At 38.3% G+C, this 21,418-nt stretch overlaps 3 protein-coding genes across 4 annotated transcripts; 2 read left to right on the top strand and 1 right to left on the bottom strand.

Annotated features, from left to right (window-relative positions):
• The first annotated feature begins 641 nt into the window (after nucleotides 1-641).
• Nucleotides 642-10,056, top strand: LOC142621870 (putative caffeoyl-CoA O-methyltransferase At4g26220). Its single transcript, XM_075795239.1, is given in 6 exon segments — nucleotides 642-725; nucleotides 2,131-2,196; nucleotides 2,303-2,382; nucleotides 4,069-4,213; nucleotides 4,291-4,422; nucleotides 9,512-10,056. Coding segments are annotated over 5 exon segments (705 nt in total). The 5' UTR covers nucleotides 642-725; nucleotides 2,131-2,136; the 3' UTR covers nucleotides 9,800-10,056.
• Nucleotides 10,057-10,536: 480 nt separating this feature from the next.
• LOC142623187 (deoxyhypusine synthase) lies at nucleotides 10,537-14,372 on the bottom strand. Of its 2 annotated transcripts, none has more exons than XM_075796612.1 (7): nucleotides 14,008-14,372; nucleotides 13,734-13,901; nucleotides 13,108-13,326; nucleotides 12,671-12,757; nucleotides 11,459-11,564; nucleotides 11,144-11,379; nucleotides 10,537-10,936 (listed from the first exon to the last, which is right to left on the bottom strand). In XM_075796612.1, the coding sequence occupies exons 1-7, from the start codon at nucleotides 14,218-14,220 to the stop codon at nucleotides 10,853-10,855; spliced, it is 1,113 nt and encodes a 370-aa protein (XP_075652727.1). In that variant the 5' UTR covers nucleotides 14,221-14,372; the 3' UTR covers nucleotides 10,537-10,852. The 2 variants fall into 2 exon arrangements, with proteins under 2 accessions (XP_075652727.1, XP_075652788.1); XM_075796673.1 differs by having other exon boundaries at nucleotides 13,734-13,897; nucleotides 14,008-14,307.
• A 910-nt stretch (nucleotides 14,373-15,282) lies between these two features.
• LOC142630448 (uncharacterized) lies at nucleotides 15,283-16,665 on the top strand. The gene has a single exon (XM_075804448.1). The coding sequence runs from the start codon at nucleotides 15,283-15,285 to the stop codon at nucleotides 16,663-16,665; it is 1,383 nt and encodes a 460-aa protein (XP_075660563.1).
• The last annotated feature ends 4,753 nt before the right edge of the window (nucleotides 16,666-21,418 follow it).

Here is a 21,418-nt window from a genome sequence, read left to right on the forward strand (position 1 = left end):
AGAGATGCAAGAAAAATAAATAATAATAAAAAAACCCTCTAAAAATTGAGAGAGAGAGAGAGAGAGAGAACTAAAAAAAAAAATAACTTTTGTGAGGGAAACTATGCATAGAATGAAAGAGATACTGATAAATTTATAGTAAGAGGGTGTGAATAAGAAAGAGACAAAATAAAAGAAGATGAAGGAAAAGAGAAAGAGTGATATTAATGTAAAGGATAGTGGAGATATAAAAAGGTGAGGGAGGGAGAAGGTTGGTAAAAGTAAATAAATAAATAAATAAAAAAGTAAATATTAAAAACAATTATAAGAAAATTGGAAAGAAAAGAAATAATAATATGGATGCTGACGTGACTCAACTAGAATGTAGCAAAAATAAATACTACGCTTCAACTTTTAGATATAATATATTGAATACTGATATAAAAACTTCTTTTTTTTAAGAAAGTTTTAAAAAACCTTAAGTAAACGAAATGAAAAAATAATAATAATAACTCACAACTTTCCTGTAATGGTCTAATTTGCAAGGAAGCCTTAATTAATTCTGTTTCCACTAGAAAGCATGATACAATAACCACCGTAACGTCCAGACAAAAAGGGTTTCAGACAGCAATGATTGACAGATCAAGTCAACTGTCAGCCACGTAAAGTGTTAGTGTTAGACAGTAGCCCAGGAAAAACCAGTTGCTGAAGGTGGAACCCCAATTCACACCACAATCTGCAGCCAGGTATAACCACTTTCTCTCTCTCTCTCTCTCTCTCTCTCTCTAGAACTTTTACAAGATAAGTCTGCAGCCAGGTGCAACTTAGTTAAATTATATATATAATCTTGGCACTTATTTACTTCAACTAGAACTATGTGTTATATCTTTTTTGGGGTGATTTTTACTATATTCTAAGTTTTTTATGTGATACATTTGATATATATATATATGGGCATCATATTGAATTTTGACTAATACAATCTTTCTTTCTTTTTTTTCTTTTTCTTTTTGTGTCCTTTGTTTTCATAGGACCCCTTTGGTCCAAGTAATACAGATGTTTTATGAGTAAAAAAGGATACATCTATGAGAAATTGAAAATCATAATGACTTGAGGTTTTGCATCTGGCAATATTGAAATAGGAATTCCAAGAAGCAATAGGACAAGATAAGCATTAAGGTGCAATACATTGTGTGGGAAATGACTAATTTTGTAGGATAGTTGTATCATAGATCATGATGTTAATTGATTTGTAGTAAAGACCTAGGCATTTTGCAAAGGCTAGGAATTAATTGCCTCCAATAAGTGAACTAGTTGGTTTGAATTGCAGTGTTGATGTTCACAAAACAAGAGTAACTGCTTGATGAGGCTGAAGGAGTTGATTCAGTCCGTTTTGCCAGGATAATCAACATTTATTCCTGATGTCATATATACGTTGAGATTTCTATGGCTCTATTCTTGGCAACACTTTACAACTGTTTAGTTTTCTTTCAATGAGAGAAAAGAAAAGAATTATGTAATGATATTTGGTCATGTACAATAAATGGAAGAAAACTACAGAGAAAAAAAAATTTTATTTTCAGTACTTCTTTTCTTGTCACCAACTTTCAATCCAAATCTAACCTATTGTGGAGAGAAGATTTCAGAAATTTTTGAATAATTTTCTTCTCAATTACTAAGCGTAAGTTTGGATAGCAACGTGTTTGCGTTTTATCTGTGGGTCCCGTGCACTGTTCACGGGACCCGCAAGTACGGAATTCAACAAAAACAACTTTAAAACTGAGTCCCACGGTACTATTCACATATTTAAAAATTATTTTGCTAGTGTTTTTAGTTTTCAATTTTCAGCAATAAACAGTATCCAAACAGACCCTAAGCAAACAATAAAACATAAGATAAACTTAAAACCTCCATTTCTTTTCTTTTCTTCGGTGTATGCTCCAAAGGTAGTGTCAAGACGGAGAAGGAGATTTACATATTTTCCTTAGCTGACCCCCTTTTTTCATTCTAGTTTGGATCTATATATATATATATATATATGAGGTTTTATAAATTTCTTTCTTTTTGAAAACATTGCTGGTATAATATATCATTGTCCTTTCTAAATGATATAATGCTTAGAGTGAGTCCTCCTCATTTACCTCTTTATAGGAAGCAATGGAGAAAATTGTGGAAAAGGTACCTCACAATATATTGCAGAGTGAAGATTTGTATCAGGTACTGCACCATTTCCTCAACACCCCCCCCCCCTCTCCCACCCCCCACCCCAAGCGGGCACTTTTGCCGTTTGAATTCTCAATTTCATTCTTCAATGATGTTGTAGTACACACTGGAGACTAGTGTGTACCCACGTGAATCAGAAGTTCTCAAGGAGCTAAGGCATGTTACTGCTAGCCATCCAAAGCAATTGTTCTTCTTTCTTATGAACTTGATTCTAGTTCTTGACTCCTTTTGTATATTCTGACTCTTGTCAAGGTTATTTTTTAGGTGTTTATAAACCTCAGCATGAAATGAAATTTCTGAGTATTCCTTTGATAATGCAAAAGTAAAACCACAAAAATGATGCGTTCTAAGTCCATAATCCTGAAATTACTTTAGTTATAAATGGACGCCTTATAAATTCTTATACAATTTCAAATTTCTAGAATCATGAAATGCCAGGTGCACAAACAGACTTAATATGGGTTGCTTGGTTGCACACAAACCTTTTGAAAGGAAAAAGTTTTCAGATTGTGAAGATTCCTCAAGAGAACAGTTGGGGATGGAGGAAAATCCCAAGGCTTAGAAGTATAGCAAGGCCATTCTTGTAGTTTGCTGTGGAAGATGGGAGAAATATTCAACTATGACGTGCAGTTGGCATTCTGAAGGAGTTTGGCATTCAAAATATGGATTTAGAGTTGTATATGATGCATCCAGCAGTATGAATACCCCAGTCTCAGGTGTGCTGCAAGAAAGAGATTGGATCTGGAAGCCTGTAAGATTGGAAGCTCTAGTATCAATTCAAAGCAAGCTTCCTCTGATTACGAAGAGAAGGACCAGGCCATTTGGATTCCCTTCCAATCAGGAAAATTCACTTGTGCAGAGACATTGAATGAAATTAGATCCAAGTGATCAGAATTCAATATGGTTCTCCATTGTTGTCCCTGGATATGCTTTTATTGGCTGGTTAGCAGACAGAAGTAGGTTGGACATTCAGGATAGGCTGCTGCAATGGGGTTACAATGGTGATACGGCTTGTATTTTTTGCGGGCGCTGCTTCCCACTTGGAGAGCTGAAACAGTAGATTGGGGAGAAAAGAGTTGTTCTTTTCAAGCTAGCTTGGAATGCAACTATGTGCTGCATCTAGCTTCAAAAAAATGCAAGAATTCAGTGACCAAGTCGAAACAGAGGATGGTATAGTTCATACTATCAGATTGGAAGTTAGTGCTCATGTGGAGAACAGAGGGAGCTATTGTATTCAATCCTTTTTCTTTTTATAGGTAAATAGCAGGGAGGGGACTGGTGGGGTTTGAACCTCAGTGCCTAGGCACCATAAGAGGTGTTGGAACCACTGAATCTTGAATAGAGTCCTTTGCTGTGAAGAGGGAATCCTCCTTTCTTTAGATGACAAAATATATTATAAGTGAGGTGTAAATGGGGAATCAAAAGATCTAGAAAGTGAAGAGTAATTTGGTGTTTGTGCAGTAGGTTAGTAAGGTAGCTAAAGTTGATTGTAGTAGCAGTGAAATTTAACTAGTTTATAGTTTTGTACTGGTGTAGAGTGCTTGCAGCTTAGCAGCTATGTACTTTTGCTTGTAAGCATGTTTCTTTGTTTTGAATAAAGTCACTTGTTCATCCAAAAAAGGCCATGGGAATGAAATGGAACAAATTAATTCATGTGGTATATCCCACTTTAAGAAATGGTGCACAAGACAAAGAATGATGTGCATATTGTAAATCATCTTACTGATTCAGTAGTTGGCACTGAGAATTAGTGAAGTTGTTTATAGCGCCCATTCTTGATTATGCCTTTAAAATGGCTTGGTGGAGAGTTTCAAGCATTTTTTTATCTCACAGATTCCAGAAAGATAATTAGCTTTTCATTTTTAGGGCTTTTTACTCTACTGCACCAGATGTAGGTCAGTTGATGGCCATGCTGTTGAAGCTAGTTAATGCAAAAAGGACTAATGAGCTTGGAGTTTACACAGGATACTCTCTCCTCCTCACTGCTCTTACAATTCCTGAGGACGGCAAGGTCTGTGATGGATATCTTTAGTGAGTATCTTATAGTTACCTATAAAATTACTTATGGTTTGCCATACATTACTGTAGATTATAGCCATAGATGTAAATCGGGAGACATTTGAGATTGGGTTGCCGATTATTAAGAAAGCTGGTATTGCAGACAAAATTGATTTCATTGAGTCGGAAGCTTTACCAGTTCTTTTTTTTTTTTTTTGATAAGTAACGTAAAAATATTATTAATAAAAGAAAAAGTGTCAAACCGAGTACATTGGGGATGTACTATGGGGGCACAAATCAGGAAACAAACGTACAACGGTCAAGAAAAATAGGAAGGGAAGAACAAGAATAATGAGAAAAGACCACACTCTATTCAAAGAGAGTATGCAAAAAAAGACTTAATCTCTAACAAAGAACGTTCACAACCCTCAAAGCTTCTAGCATTCCTTTCACGCCAAATGCACCAAATCAAACAATGAGGCACTAATTTCCAAACATCAATGTGACGATGTCGTGCAAACTTTCCTTGCCAAGCCTCAAACAACTCAAGAACAGTATGAGGCATAACCCATTGAATACCAAACAAGCAGAAAACCAAAGACCACAACTCCCAAGCTATGGAGCAATGAAGTAGAAGATGATCCACCAACTCTCCACAACTCTTACACATATAGCACCAGTCAAGCACTATCACGTCTTTTACGAAAGTTGTCTGTTGTTAAGATCTTACCTAAGGAAGCAGACCAAGAAAAGAAAGCCACCCTTGGAGGAACCTTCGAATGCCATATCATTCTCCATGGGAAGGAAACAAGATTAGGAGGATAGAAGGTGCTATAATATCCTTCAACCTCAAAACCTCTATTCCTTGCAGGCTTCCAACAAACCTTAACTGGGCCAAACCCCGTACTGTCAAAGAATAGACCAACCCCATAAACCGATCAAAGGCTTCTTCTTCCCAATCTTGTGGCGGACGACGAAATTGCACATTCCAGTGAAACCTCTCAGCAGACCAACCTATACTTCAACCACTGAGGAATCCTTTGACCTACTAAGACTATTAAGTTCCGGAAAGGCCTCTTGGAAAGTACAATCCCCGCACCACACATGCTTCTAAAATTTCACTCTAGTACCATCCCCCATATCATATACAAGGAGTTTAGAGAAGTTCAACCAGCCACTTCTAATGTATCTCCATAGGCTGACCCCATAAGGACTTGTCACATTTTTCGTACACCAACCACCCTAAATATTCCCATATTTTACCTCTATAGCCCTCCTCCATAAAGCATCAATCTCCATCCCATACCTCCACAACCATTTTCCTAGCAAAGCAGAATTAAAGCATCCCAACCGTCTTATACCCAACCCCCCAACCTGCAAAGGCTTATAGACCTTGGCCCAATTAACTAAATGAATTTTAGGTTCACCACCAATCCCATTCCATAGAAAATCTCTCTATAATTTCTCCATACACTTTGCCACCTTACCCGGTAAAGGAAGAAGGGAAAAAAAGTATGTAGGTAAAGACAAGAGTGAGCTGTTAATGAGTGTCACCTAACCTCCTTTAGATAAATACATTCTCTTCCAACCTACTAACCTCCTCTCCATTCTCTCTAGGATAGGATTCCAAACAGATAAATCCTTAAACTTTGCACCTAATGAAAGGCCCAAATATTTCAATGGCGAAGAAGACTGCCCACACCCCAACGGATCAACCAAAGCCTCCAAATTGTGCACCCCACCAACAGGTACCAACTCAGATTTCCCCAAATTAATACAAAGCCCTGATACCTCCTCAAATCTAGCAAGAATCGCCCTCAAATTAGCGATCTGAGAAGGATCAGCATCACAAAAAATCAACGTGTCATCTGCAAATAAAAGGTGAGACACATCACTGATGGACCAGTCATACTACCCACAGAAAAGCCTGAGAATTACCTAGCAGAGGCAGCCACATCCAACATATGACTTAAGGCCTCCATCACAATATCAAACAACAAAGGAGATAATGGATCCCCTTGTCGAAGCCCCTAGAACTTCCAAAGAAATCGGATGGGCTACCATTGATCAGAATGGAAAACTTTACAGTTGAAATACAATACCTTATCCATTTTCTCCATTTCTCTGAGAAACCACAACACTGAAACATATACATTAAAAAATCTCAACTCACATAATCATACGCCTTATCCACATCCAATTTACACAACACACCTGGAACTCCTGAGTTTAATCTACTATCAATACATTTAGAAACAACCAATACAGAATCCAAAATCTGTCTACCCTTCACAAAAGAATTTTGTGAATCCGAAATAAGCCCATGCGCCACCCTACAAAGCCAATTAGACAACACCTTAGAAATAATCGTATAAATCCCCCCAACTAAGCTAATAGGCCGAAAGTCCTTGACCTCCACATCATCCACTTTCTTGGGAATAAGGGCAAGGAACGAAGCATGAAGACTTTTCTCAAACAACGCCTGAGTATGAAAATTGTGGAATACAGCCATAATTTCTATTTTCAAAACACACCAGCAAGACTAAAAGAATGCCATGGAAAAGCCAACCGGGCCAGGTGCCTTATCACCATTAAAATCATTGATCACCCCAAACACCTCTTCCTCCTCAAAAGGCCTATGTAGCCAACTTGCATCTTCCATTGAGATACTAGAAAAGTCGACATCATCTAAGACAGGTCTATGAGCCACATCCTCAAAATAAAGCTGCCTATAGAACTGAGAGATATAGTCCGCTATAGATGTCGGGTCCGAAGATAACTCCCCATCCACCATAAGCCTATCAATAGAATTAACCCTCTTGTGAGAGTTAGCTATACGATGGAAAATTTTAGTATTCTTGTCTCCTTCCCTAACACAAAGAACTCTAGATTTCTGTCTCCAACATATTTCTTCCAACAAAGTAGCTTTTTCTAACTCATCACGAATTCTACCCACTTCTACCGTTTCCTCCGCTGATAAACCCTGACTCTCCTCCATATTCTCTAGAACACTCAAGTCCTTCCACAATTTTTTAATCCGATCTTCAACATGACCAAACACCTCCACATTCCATCTTTTCAAATCATTTTTTAGGAGCTTTAATTTATTGGCTAGAATAAAACTCGGTGCACCATGAAATTGATAAGAATCCCACCAAGACCGAACCCTATCCACAAAACCCTCATCCTTAAGCCACATATTCCCAAATCTAAATGACATACTCCCTCTCTGAAAAGATCCACCCTCAAGGACAATTGGAATATGATCTGAGCGCAACCTAGACATCCGTCTTTGAGAAACTGTTGGAAACTTATCCTCCCAATCTGCAGAAAACAAGAATCTGTCCAACCTAGCCTTCAAAGCAACTTCTCTAGAATTTGACCAAGTAAAAGTACCCCCTTGCAATGGCAGATCAATGAGATCCTGTTCCGAAATAAAATTGGAAACTCCCGCAGAGTAGCAGTGAAAGAATTAGACCCCAATCGTTCGGAAGGGAACCTAACCACATTAGAGTCACCACCCACACACCATGGGACACTCCACCAACTATTCAAGCCACAGAGCTCCTCCTATAAATACCTCATGTCACAATGTAAATTAGGACCATAAACACTAGTAAATGCCCAACAAATTGATCTGACACATTTGTAAACTTACAAGAAACCGAAAATCTCCCCATTGCTTCCTCCATTTTATTCACTACCCAAGTGTCCCACATCACTAACACTCCTCCAGAAGCACCACAAGAACCTAAGCAAGACCAGTCAACATGATGGCCACCCCACAAGCTAAGAATCACCGCTCTATTAATCACCCCCATTTTGGTTTCTTGAAGACAAACCACATCTGGCCCCCATTTCCTAATCAAATTTCTAATCTTGAGCCTTTTATCCTGCTCATTCAACCCTCTAACGTTCTAAGAAATAATCTTCACACTCATTGATAAGGTACAACAGCCCACTCAGTACTTGCACTCCTTGCTTTATTTGAATCATACTCAACATTCAAGGATGACAACAAATTCTTCAACTCCCGTTGACCTTTCTGGCCTGACTTGACCAACTTCGTCTGATCACCCATCACAAGTTTCTGTTTATATTTCTTTCTAGCCTCTATAGCTAATAAAAACCTTGTAATTTGCTCCTCAAAACCTTCCAACGAAGTGCCCACAGATTTCTTAAAAGCCTTTATCCTATTGGTTACCCATTGTGATAGTTGACAATTATCCACACTCTCCTTACACCCAATCTCCTTCACATGACTAGACACCAACTCCAAAGGACCTTCAGTGGCCAAGGGTACCACAACTAATGACTCATCACCTCTCTCACAAGACCTCAACCTTTCATCAAATTCTCACATATCATTCTCTGACCCAGGAACCACAGACGAAGACTCTACTAGCCCCTCACCCTCATCTGCCCACCTAACCCTTTGCCCTTCATTAGTAATATCAGCATTACCTGGTACATACTCTCCCTCCAAGCTTGAGCAAACTGACATTGGGAGCACTAATTTCCTTCCATCCCGCAATTGTAGTATCCAGTCTTTGGAATTACCCCAAGACTTATCCAAATCTTTGACCAATTCCCTAATGGCTAGGCCATGTAGATGAGCTCCCTCAAAATCAGACTCGTTATTTGTAGTAACCGATCCTTCCGAACCTGTAAAATCCTCATCCCCACCTTCCCTTGCCACCTGAGATTTCAAATTCACCATCTCCGACTCTATCGGGGTAGTATTGATCAATACTGGTTCACTGGATGCTTGGGCCACCCCCTCAAGCTTGACTGGCATGGTGGAGCACTGATTCTAGCTTCTCTGACCACTAACTCCATCGGCATCCAACACTTCTGACACTGTATTGGAGGACACCATGGCCAAGGACACCACCGGCAGCAAAGAAGACCCAATCGGAGCGCTAACAGCCGATACCAACTCGAGGAATGCATGGGCCACCGCCGCTGGTCCTTTCGGCAAGGTGGATGGCTGGGCAAATCGACTCGGGTTGTGCTAAACACCCTCACCTGCCACTTCCATCACTGCTAAGGAAGAGATCGTGGCCAAAGGCACCTTCGGCAACATCGCAAGCTTCACCAATGTCTTAGGCGAGATCACTGAGCTCTCGTGTTTCTTCGTGGCATTCAGCTACTGCAAAATGTAAGGATATATTTCCTTTTATTATTAATATTCTTTACTGATTGCCACAATATGATCTTATTATCTCTATTTCCTCTAGTTTTAAATTTTACCCAGCTCATCAGTTTACTACCACAGTAAAGTCTTCAAGTATCTCTTTCTTTTTTGCAGCATGAAAACGAAGGGAGTTTTGACTTTGCTTTTGTTGATGCTGACAAGGTTAATTACTGGAACTACCATGAGAGGCTGATGAATCTGATAAAGGTGGGTGGCCTAGTTGTCTATGATAACACACCCCGAAGAGGATCAGTTGTGATTCCTGAAGCATTGGTTCCAGAATTCGGGAGAGAGATCAGGGAGAAAATAATTGAGTTTAACAAATTAATTGCAGTTGATCCTCGTGTCCAAATTTCACATGCTTCTGTGGGTGATGGTATCACAATCTGCAGGCGTCTCTAATGAGGTACTGCTTGGAAGTTGAAACTTCTCTGCATTTTACTTGTTTATGAGTTTGAACGTAAATGCGCCCGAATTACCTCGCATAGATTGTTACTCCTTTAAATATTAGTAGTCATATGATATGAAGACTGAAAATTAGTTTGTGATTTTGGAATCATCAGAGCTTCAGGTTACTAAAAGTACAGGTGACTTCACCCACTTCTTCCTTATGGATAAAAGGGGGTGGGGATGGTTTGACAATTTCTGTCTAGCTATTATTATCAGAAAACAGTGTATTCCATTGTCAGCTAAAATCTCTCTTTTGTGAGGATGCAATTATTGTAGCTTTATTGTTTTATTTTTTTGGGATAAGTAAATCCAATCCCAGTACCTGTATTTTTACATTAAATGGCCTAGACACCTTTTCTGTGTAAATGAATTCGCACCATTCAATGTTTCTATTCCTCCTCTCCCCCTAATACGAGTTGAATCAATTGTCAGTTGGATTTGAATCCATCGTCCTCAACAGACAAGTCCTTAATGCCAACAATTTATAAATTGACCAATTCATTGTTCGTTCCCATAAGCCTAAAGACAACTGTCTTCCAAAAGTGTCATTCCTACTGTGATATTTGATAGCACAGAAGCATGGTCATCGAACTCAACATTCACAATTTCACACGGTGCAGAGCATTGGCATATGGCGGATATACACACAATTTTCAGGGGCAAAAGCAGCCAAACAATGACAAGAATTGTTGCAGGCAAGTTAACTCCATGTCTTTTTAATTCAAGACAAATATAGGTCCATAAAGCCAATCAGAACGATTCAGGAGAAATACAAATAAATCATTTTAAAGGCCATTATATTCCTGACCATACATTAGCATCCCCCCCCCCCCCCAAAAAAACGCCATCACCACAGTACATATTTTAGGGCTAATCATCAAGAAACCTGATCTTGCTAGATACGTGGTCTTGGCTGTTGAATGGATTTTCTATTTTTCAGCTACCAAGAGCAGTAAGAATACAGTAATAAATGAATCCACACCTTGCGAAAAATTGTGCGAAGCCTTATTCTTGATGGAATTCTTTCTCTTTTGAGGCAAATGTTTCCGCAACCAGTAGAGGGAAAGCAATGGTTGCATCACAATGTACCTGGCAATCCAATCAAGAGGAAAATACTTAGAATAGTATATTTATTGCACTTCTAAGTTCTATTACATACGCAAACACGGAGATGAAGGCCACACAACTAATCCATAAAAGTAAAGAGAACAAAAGGCTAAAGGTTTGCTTTAGTACAAGTGAGAAGAAAAGCTAGAAGGCAGCAACCAAAGCAGTGATAAGACAAACACAATATACCTTAACAGTCTTAGCAGAACCTCGTATTTTCCCCCATGATACAGCCTCATCAGGACGAGCTCCAGAGTCACTCCCATCGAACTCTTGTGCAGTATTAATGAACACGGCATAATCTGCACCATTACGCATCATATTGGCATTGCAAATGTGATGCTTGGGGAGCCCCCCTCCAAGAATTATCATGCCAGTCTTCCTAGGATTTGCATGTACTGCTTCACCATTTATGGCTCTAATGTCTGTTCAAAGAGTTTGTAGTTTCAATTCTCTACTTGTTAAATACTGGCTCACAAGATCGTTGAAAAAGGATATGCATACCTTGAACTATGTCAACGATCAGACCAGGGCTGCGGAAGGAATGGAAGTACAACATGTCCCCTAGTGAGCCATCTGTTAGGCTTGGACAGTAAACTGGAATGTTGTTCTGGAAAAGATCGACAAAGAAAATCAAATATCTGCAAATCTCAATATAACCACTTCTGTAGCATTATGTTGAGCAATTACTTCAAAGTAGCAAGTGCACAATGCTTCACAACTGACCAGAGTTCAAATACCTACTAGATTACCATAAAGACCACAACAATGGCACCATCTAATACACTACAACAGCCAAAAACTGTCCATAGAAATACTAAGTTTTAATTTGAGTCATCATTCCTAATTGAAATGCAACTTCTGTAACACATGAAAGCTAACCTACCCATCAGAAGCTTATTACAGGATATCTCAGTGTTTATAATTTTAAGTCCAGAAATACTTTGCCACAGCTAAATTTGATAAACTTGTTACATGACTTATTCTGATACTACCAAAATCTAACATCAAAGTAGCAGCAAGTTACAGGATGGTCCAAAATCTGGAGCACACAGAAAATATATAATATGCATTCAAATGCTAACAAGAGCTTCATAATGATTATGTACCTAGAATCTCAGTGTCAATAGAGAGGCATCTGAAAAATCTAGATGAAAGAAATCTAAATTTAGCTCTCTTTTGTATATTTATATAACTAAAGCATAAACATCTCTATTTATTTTTTCTAAAACTCTCTTCTAATATGTTTTACTGTTACAATTTCTTCTCTTTCTCTTTCCTTCAATGTAGTTCACTTTACTTTCCAAAAAAAAAAGAAGGATGTAGACCGCTTCGGATAGGGTTTGAGTTGCTTGAGGTATCACTGAAACTGATATATGTTACAAGAGAACCAGAATTCTTGCAAAAAAATTTCTCATATGTAGTAAAAAATTTAAGAAACTAAAATTCTTGGAAGGTTGGGATTGTAGGTATCATTAATAATGCTATGTAACAAAATGGCATTCCCATAAGTACCACTGAACTTACTAATTAACTAACTAACATCAATTTTACATGTTAAAGAAAGAAAAAAATTGGCCAATGTTGAAAATAAAAAATAAGAAAAATTGGGGGAAAATAAATAATAAAGCAACAACAACAAAAAAAATTGACTAAGAAACATGGTAAGATGGGAAAAAGGGCCTGAACCCAAAATATAAAGCTATGAGCACTTGCCTTGTATGCCCAGTAGAGGTATGAACTCTTGTTATTAATTTCTTTTCCCAAGCGAGCAATCAACCTCGATGGTGTCCATAATACATTCTGAAAATCCAAAACAAAATAGGTTATCACTATCCATCAACAGGGCAACAGGAGAAGAAGATTACATATTAAAATGATATTTTCTCCTCAAAGTTCATCAAGGCATTGTATAAAGCATACATGGGCTGGGAGACCAAAACTTAAGGCACATATCAGCACTCATAAGTACATTAACAACTCAAAACTTTTTTTTCTTTCTTTAATTTTAACAGGTACTGATTTATTTACATTCAAAGCTCGGGAAATGTAATCCGTCAAACAATTTAATCACTCTACCGGTTTTGAAGCAGATTAGAACAACATTAAGTTTGCAATTCTAAATCTGCAGAAGAACAGCATTAAAGGAATACCTCTTCAGTTTGTTCTTTCAACATCTGGTCAAAAATCGGAATTATCCAATCCTCAAATTTGCAGTAGTTGTCATTAGGAACCAACAAGTTACCAATGCGGTTCAGTCCTTTTGATCTTAAATAGGCTCCAGGTAAAGAAAAGTCACCTTTATATGTGGGCGCAAGGCATTTTATCAGATCTTCCTCAATACCACCAGCTGTTGTAACCACCACATCAACCTGCAGTCATCATAAGAGTAGTAACACTTCAAATGATAACATTAACATATATACTGCTGTCATTCCTTTTAAGGCTTACAACCCAGAATATCAAACTTATTCAAATTGTTGATTATATATCATACAGAAAGAAATAACACTTCTATTGATAAATTTACACGCAATGCAACAACACAATAATGAAGATACATTTATAAATCCTCTATTGAAGTAAACCCTTTCTATAATTAAAACAACCCAGAAAATTAAACTAATTCAAATTGTTGATTACGAGGTCCGTTTGGTTAGGCGTTCTAAGAGCTCAAAAGTGCATTTTTTAAAACTCAAAACTCCGTTTCACAACAGCAACTCCTCGTAGCTTTTTTTACAAACGCTCATTCCAAACTCAAAACACCATTGTTACTCACCATATGATGCTCAACAAGATAGCGAACAACGTCCCTAACACCGGAAGACGTAAGGTTTGAAGTAAAACCGAGGAAAACTTTGCACCTCACGGACTTTCGGTACGACGGGTCTCTCTCCTCCTCGCTACAATCTTCCGTTACACTCTCGTCCGCAAGCCTCCAATCTAGCTTCAATCCAATTCAATTCAAAAAGAATCATCAAGTCTAGTGACAAAATTCAAACAACCATTTTTATATTTTAATTTTATTTTGGCTTTCACAAACAGAAACTGACCATTTGATTAACAACTTCAATGGCGTCTCCCAAATTGGAAGCTTGAAAGCCGGTGGAAACCATGGACTTGAGAAGCTGAGAGTGGTTCACTCCTTGATTGAAATCGTAACCCTCGATCTTAATACATTGTCCCTCTAGGTTTTCTGATTGTTTGAAAACCGTCGAGTGCACGGATGACATGAGATTGAGATCTTCCTTCATTGCTTCCCCCATTGTTTTCTACTTCCTTCTGCAATCAAAAAGCAGCGGCCACCAAATTTTCAGTTGGAGAGGGAGGGAGGGTTGCGTTTAGGGTTTGGCAAAAATGTTAGTAAAACTCGTCGTTTTGAGAATAACCCTTTCTCGCTCGCACCGTACCGTTGACCGTTGAGCACTGTTGAAGCTGCAGGTGTGGAGTAGGGTACCTGACTGGGCCGTCGGATCTTGATTTGGGCCTAAAATGCTATTGAGAATTTGACCAAGAAAAACACTCCATCATAGGTAATTTATACAGTGTTAGAGTAAACTCTATTGATGTCCCTAAAGTTTAACTTAGTACACAATTATTTCTTTAAGTTCTAAAGGACTATTAAAAAAAGAGGGGTTGTTTGGCAAGGTTATTCTAGTAACATTATTTAAATGTTGTAAAAAATGATGTTAGTCTTTTTATTAACTGGTTTGAGTATCATTGCCTATGTAACTAACAAAAATAGTGACATGACATTTTTTAAATGAAAGCATTCTTTGTTATTAAAATATTACAAAATTTAGGTACCAGTACTACACATTTTATGCCATGTCAACAGCCCATTTACATGCTAGTGGGCCTTGTAGGGAGGAACCGGAGGTCTTAAGCCCAATTAAGGTTAAAAAGGTTGTTGATATGAACAGCCAAGTGGGTGAAATAGGCCTAAACGTAGGGGTTGAAAAAGAAGTATCAAGTATTGGAACATAGAAAAAATTGGCAAGAGACAAAGGTAAGGCCCAAGAAAAAGACATGGCGTGTGATAGCCCAGAGGTTGGAAATAAAAGACGTGGATGCATGGAAGACTTGATAAAAGACGAAGGCAGATTGCAAAAAAAGGTATGTGGGGAGGATAGTTATAATGGTTGCTCTTTTTCTCTTGATGAAACGGCGGTGACTGCAAGGCAGCACCGCCGAGAAAGATGAGGACTTTAGGATGGAACTGCCGAGGGCTTGGGAACCCTCGGTCAGTTGGAGCGTTGCGAAGGCTTGTGCAATAGTGGGATCCCGGCTTTGTTTTTCTATCAGAAACAAAGCTGAAAAAGAAAAGTATGGAGAGGAAAAAGATGAATGTTGGTTTTGCTAATGGTTTAATTATTCCAAGTTATGGGAGAAGTGGGGGCTTAGCCTTGTTGTGGAAGAAGGAAATTAAGGTTGATGTTCAAAGCTACTCAGAAAGACACGTTGATGCCATTATTTTTGAAGATTCGGGGTTTAAATGGCGGATTACTGGATTTTATGGAAATCCTAAGTCACATAGAAGAAAGGAATCTTGGGAGTTATTAAAAATTCTTAGCAAAAAGTTTCAGCTCCCCTGGTTGTGCTTCGGGGATTTTACTGAAATAGTTTCGATGTCGGAAAAAATGGGGGGAGCTCAACGGTCCCAAAGGCAGATGGGAGGTTTTAGGGAAGCAATAAATTATTGTGGTTTTAAGGACCTTGGTTTTTGTGGCCCGGATTTCACTTGGTGTAACATGCAAGAAGGAAGGCAGAGGATATATCTTCGATTAGATCGTGTTTTGGTTACGCAGGATTGGATTGACCATTACAGGGATATGAAAGTTCATCACCTAGTGGAATCTACCAGTGACCATTGTGCGCTCTTGATCACTGATGTCATACCTCAAAGACTTACGAAAAAAAGGTTCCAGTTTGAGGCAATGTGGACACGACGAAATGATTGTAGAGATGTTATCAAGGCTATTTGGAATGAGGGTGTAAATCTTTGCAGTCCGAATGGCATGGTTGATGGTCTTAAGCAGTGTGCTAAAGAGGTATCCAAGTGGAACAGGGCAGTGTTTGGTAATGTTCCTAGGCAGATTCAGAGTAAAAGAAATGTCCTAAATGAGCTGGTGTTGAGGGATCGTGATGGAAGTAACGGGCGTGAAATTAATAAACTCGGGAAGGAAATTAATGAATTGTTGGATTGTGAGGAGATTATGTGGCAGCAAAGATCCAAGATTCAGTGGATGGGACTGGGAGATCGTAATACAAAATATTTTCATACAAAAGCTTCTGGGACGAAAAAGAAGAATTTCATTTCCAGAATTATGGATGAAATGGGGGTATGGAAGGAATCTCCATTAGAGGTGGCTGAAGTGGCAGTTTCATATTTTGAGAAGCTTTATGCAACTTCCAATCCTGATAAGATTCTAGAGGTAGTTGATACTATTGATGCAAAGGTTTCAGATGATATGAATCAAAGCTTGATCCGACAGTTTACAAGAGATGAAATCGAAGCTGCCCTTAAGCAGATGCACCCAACCAAAGCTCCAGATGGTATGCCAGCTATATTTTATCAAAAATATTGGGATATTGTGGGTAATGATGTTGTTAGCATGGTTCTGAATGTCTTAAATTCTGATATTTCTATGGCTGACATAAATAAAACGTTTATTACTCTTATCCCAAAAGTCGCAATCCTACTAAAATGACAGAATTTAGACCGATTAGTCTAAGTAATGTAATCTATAAGCTCATTTCCAAAGTCTTAGTTAATCATCTCAAATCTGTCCTCCCTCATATCATTTCTGAAAATTAAAGTGCATTTCTATCTGAGAGGCTTATAACTAATAATGTTCTTATAGCCTTTAAACTCATGCATTTTTTAGACCATAAGAAAGATGGTAAGGAGAGCTATATGGCAATTAAACTAGACATGAGTAAGGCTTATGATAGGGTGGAATGGGGGTTCATTGAGCAAATTATGAAAAAATTAGGCTTTCATGAAAACTGGATCTGCCTGATTATGCGGTGCATTACTTCTGTCTCCTATTCTGTGCTTATTAATGGTGTAGCGTATGGTAATATTATACCTTCGAGGGGTCTTCATCAAGGAGATCCCCAATCATCTCCCCTATCATCTTATTTATTCTTGCTTTGTGCAAATGGATTTTCTTCTCTTATAAGTAGGGTAGTAGAAAATCAGATGTTGAGTGGCTTATCTATTTGCAGAGGATGTCCCAAGATCTCTCGTCTCTTTTTTGCGGATGATAGTCTGCTTTTTTGTAAAGCTAGTGGCCAAGAATGTGAAAATTTAATTGAAATTCTTCAGAGGTATGAAGTTGCCTCTGGTCAGAAAATCAATGCAGACAAGTCATCTATTTTCTTTAGTGCAAATACGGGGGAAGAAAAGAAAAAGGAGGTCTTGGAAATTTTGGGGCCTATGCAAGATTCTAGGCATGGGAAGTATCTTGGCCTTCCATCTATTATTGGCTAATCAAAAAACAAAGTCTTTGCGGAGATTAAAGAAAGGGTAGAAAGGAAGCTTGCGGGGTGGAAAGAAAAGTTTCTCTCTATTGGCGGTAAGGAGATTCTCATAAAGGTTGTGGCTCAAGCTGTTCCAATGTATGCAATGAGTTGTTTTCAATTACCAAAGGGGTTGTGTGATGACATAGAGGGTATGATGAGAAGGTTTTGGTGGGGGTAGCGTGGTCAAGAGTCTAAATTGGCCTAGGTAAGTTGGAAGCGCTTGTGCAAATCAAAGCTTCGAGGTGGGATGGGGTTTAGAAACCTTCAAGCTTTTAACCTCGCCATGTTAGCGAAGCAAGGTTGGAGGCTTCTCATGAATCCAAACTCATTAGTAGCTCGAGTATATAGGGCTAAATACTATCCCTATGGTGATGTTCTCAATGCTGTTTTGGGTTCTAGACCATCCTATGTTTGGAGAAGCATTATGCAAGGGCTTGAAGTTGTAAAAAGGGGTTATCGATGGAGAGTTGGTAATGGAAGATTGATTCACATTTGGAACGACAAGTGGCTGCCTACCCCCACAACGTACAAGGTGATCTCCCCTCCCCGTGACTTCGATGATTTCCCAATGGTTTCGGCTTTAATTGATTATGATACTAGAAAGTGGAAGGCTGATCTCATTAACTCAATTTTTTTGCCTTTTGAAGCAAGAACGATCCTCAACATACCAATTAGTTATAATCTTCCTGAGGACAAAATAATTTGGGCTGCTAACAACAAAGGTATGTTTTCTGTTAAAAGTGCTTATTATGTGGCCCTTGATATAGTAGATTCATCTGAGGAAAGGGAAAGCTAGGGTGGAGATCCTAGAGGGCGTTTGTGGAAGAGAGTTTGGCATTTAAATATTCCATCAAAGATTAAAATCTTTGCTTGGAGAGCATGTATTGAGGCTCTTCCAACAATGGTAAATCTGAGGAGAAGAGGCATCGGTGAGGATGACCTTTGTCCTTGTTGTGGAAGGGAGATGGAAACGGCTTTTCATTCCATTATAAAATGTGAAGTTACAAGGAGAGTTTGGGATAATTGGGACGTTCAAGTGGTCCAGATGGGGCTGAGGTTACATGACATAGCTGATGTTGCTTAGCGAATCCTTGAGAATGGTACAGCCCGTGACCTTGAAGTCTTCTTCAGTGTAGCCTGGTCAATATGGTATAATAGGAATTCAATTGTTTTTGAAGCTACCTGCAAGCTGCCGAGACATATTTGGATTTTTGCTAACAGGTTCATTCAAGAGTTTAGGGGTGCAAGGAATGCCCTGAACAATAATCAAGCTAAAGGAAATAACAGCTGGCTCCCTCCACCAGTTGGAGTTTACAAAATTAATGTAGATGGAGCCACTTCTATGGATGAAAGAAACTCTAGTGTAGGGGCTATTATTAGAGATTCTGAAGGAGCAGTTATGGCAGCTAGTTGTAAATATTTTCAAGGTCAATTTTTCGTTGAAGAGGTGGAAGCGCTGGCTATGGAGAATGGAATTTTGCTTGCTCGTGACATGAAGCTGACTCAAATAATCATTGAATCTAATGCTGTAACAACAGTCAATGGGATTAATAATGGGTTAGTGGATGGTAACCTTGGGCATCTGTACCAAGGAATTATGTCTTTGCTGAGTACGTTCACAAGTTGGAAGATCAAGCACGTGAAAAGGGAGTACAACAGAGCCGCCCATGAGCTTGCTCATCTTGCTAGGGTCTAGAAAGATTCCCAAGTGTGGAGGAATGCTTTTCCTTTTGTGTTGCTGGAGATAGTTCAAAACGATTGTAATGGGTAGTATTTGTTTTTAACTTTCTTTGTTGTACTTCAATTTTGGTTGATTGAATACAAATTCACAGATTTTACATCCAAAAAAAAAAGTACTACACATTTTATTCTAAGAGATTTTCTTCTCCAAAAAAAATTTATATGAGATTTACAAATTTACGTGGCTTAATGCCACATCATCTACTAAAATACTAGATTCACACATCAGATTTTAATTAAGAAAATAAACGCACACAAATCATCAAAACTGAATAATAAAAAATCTCATAAGACCGTTCTTCTCTTCTACCGCTGGCGTCAAGCTTGAATCTCTGCTTCTCCACTCCTCTTAAGTCATCAAAGCCCAGCAAAACTCTCCCTCCTTCTTTATAGGCTGGGTGTAGAGGCATTCAACCATAAACAATGGAGAAATAGCCATGACCATGGAATTCCTTATGGTTCAACTCTGAATCGAATGCCACTGGTGTGATTGGGAATAGTTTATTGTAGCTTATTGAGTTGTAAGCCTACAATTTTCCTAAAACTTTTAGATTTTAATTAGTTCATTTCAAATCTTATTCTAATGTAAATGTCCTATTTTGTTTTGATTTCATTAGGGGTTTCAAGTTTCATTAGTGAAACTTGAATTTTTCACAACCAACCACGGTTGGCTTCAACATCAGCAATTTTGGTAGTTTTAGGTAGATGGTCACTTGGGCTTGATTTTTCATAGTGGATCTCACCTAGATCATTTTCATTGATAGCAACGGTATATTGAGAGGTGACCATATAAGAAAGCACGGAGAATCTTGAGGAAGAAACAAAAAGCTAGAGAGAGAATTAAAGTTGAAGAAAAATTGATTTCAACTGAATGAATGAATCTGTACAAGTAATTGCGTCTAAATACCAAAATAGAGCATAAGCAAAATATCCCAAATTACACGAGCACGTGTGTTAGTTAGTTAATACACGTGTGAACACAGCCTACTTAAATAAAAAACACTAAACTACAGGTAGCTTTAGACTACATTATAACTATAGTATCACATTCCATTGTTGTCGTTTATATCCCAGACTTCACTTCTTCTTTCTGCTTTGTTCCTTTTCTTCCTTTCTGATCTGATTCTCCTCAAGATGAGAGCTAGGATTGTGAATGTTCACAATGCTCATCTTGGTAAGTAGTGCTTCAATTGTTGACCACTAAGAAACTTTGTAAGAAGATCAGCTAGCTGTGAATGAGTAGGAGTGAAAAACAACCTAATGACTTTATCTTAAACTTTATCTCTGACCAAGTGACAATCTATTTCTATATGCTTGGTTCTTTCGTGAAACAAAGGGTTCTTGCCAATATATATAGCTGCTTGATTGTCATAGAAAGCATGGCAGGTCTTGGATGAACTACCTCTAAATCCTTCAACAAGGCCAGAATCGAAGTGATTTCACAAGTGGTCACTGCCATGGCTCTATATTTTGCTTCAGCAGATAACCTAGAGACTATGGATTGCTTCTTAGATTTCCATGAAATTAGTAAGTCACCTAAGAAAATACAATACCCAGTGGTGGATCTTCTAGTGTCAATACAAGATGCCTAGTCTGCATCTGTGTATGCTTTCAAGTGTAAATCTGATTTGGATAAGAAAAGTATACCCTGACCAGGACTTACTTTAAGGTATTGTAATACTTTATAGGCTGCATCCAGATGGGGTTTTCGTGGCTTGGACATAAATTGACTCAGTTTATGTACTGAGTAAGCTATGTCAGGTCTAGTAATAGTAAGATACAACAATCTGCCTACCAATCTTCTATACACACCAGGGTCAAGCAACAACTCTCCATAAAACTTGCTCAATTTTAAGTTTTGCTCCATAGGAACTCTGCTAGGCTTGCATCCTGTCATGCCTGCATCTTTAAGTAACTCTAAAGCATACTTCCTTTGGCATAAAGAAATACTTTGTTTTGATCTGGCCACTTCAAGACCAAGGAAGTCTTTAAGGTTACCAAGATCTTTTAGCTTAAATTCTTGATCCAAAAACACCTTAAGTTCTTCAACAGCATGAACATTATTGTTGGCAATAAGGATGTCATCAACATAGACCAATAGAGCTATGAAGGACTGATTGAACCTCTTGGTAAACAAAGAGTAATCAAATATAGGTTGCTTGAACCCACACTTTAAAATGGTAGAAGAAAACATAG

Source organism: Castanea sativa, chromosome 1 (assembly GCF_040712315.1).
Source record: "Castanea sativa cultivar Marrone di Chiusa Pesio chromosome 1, ASM4071231v1".
Classification (NCBI taxonomy): Eukaryota; Viridiplantae; Streptophyta; class Magnoliopsida; order Fagales; family Fagaceae; genus Castanea; species Castanea sativa.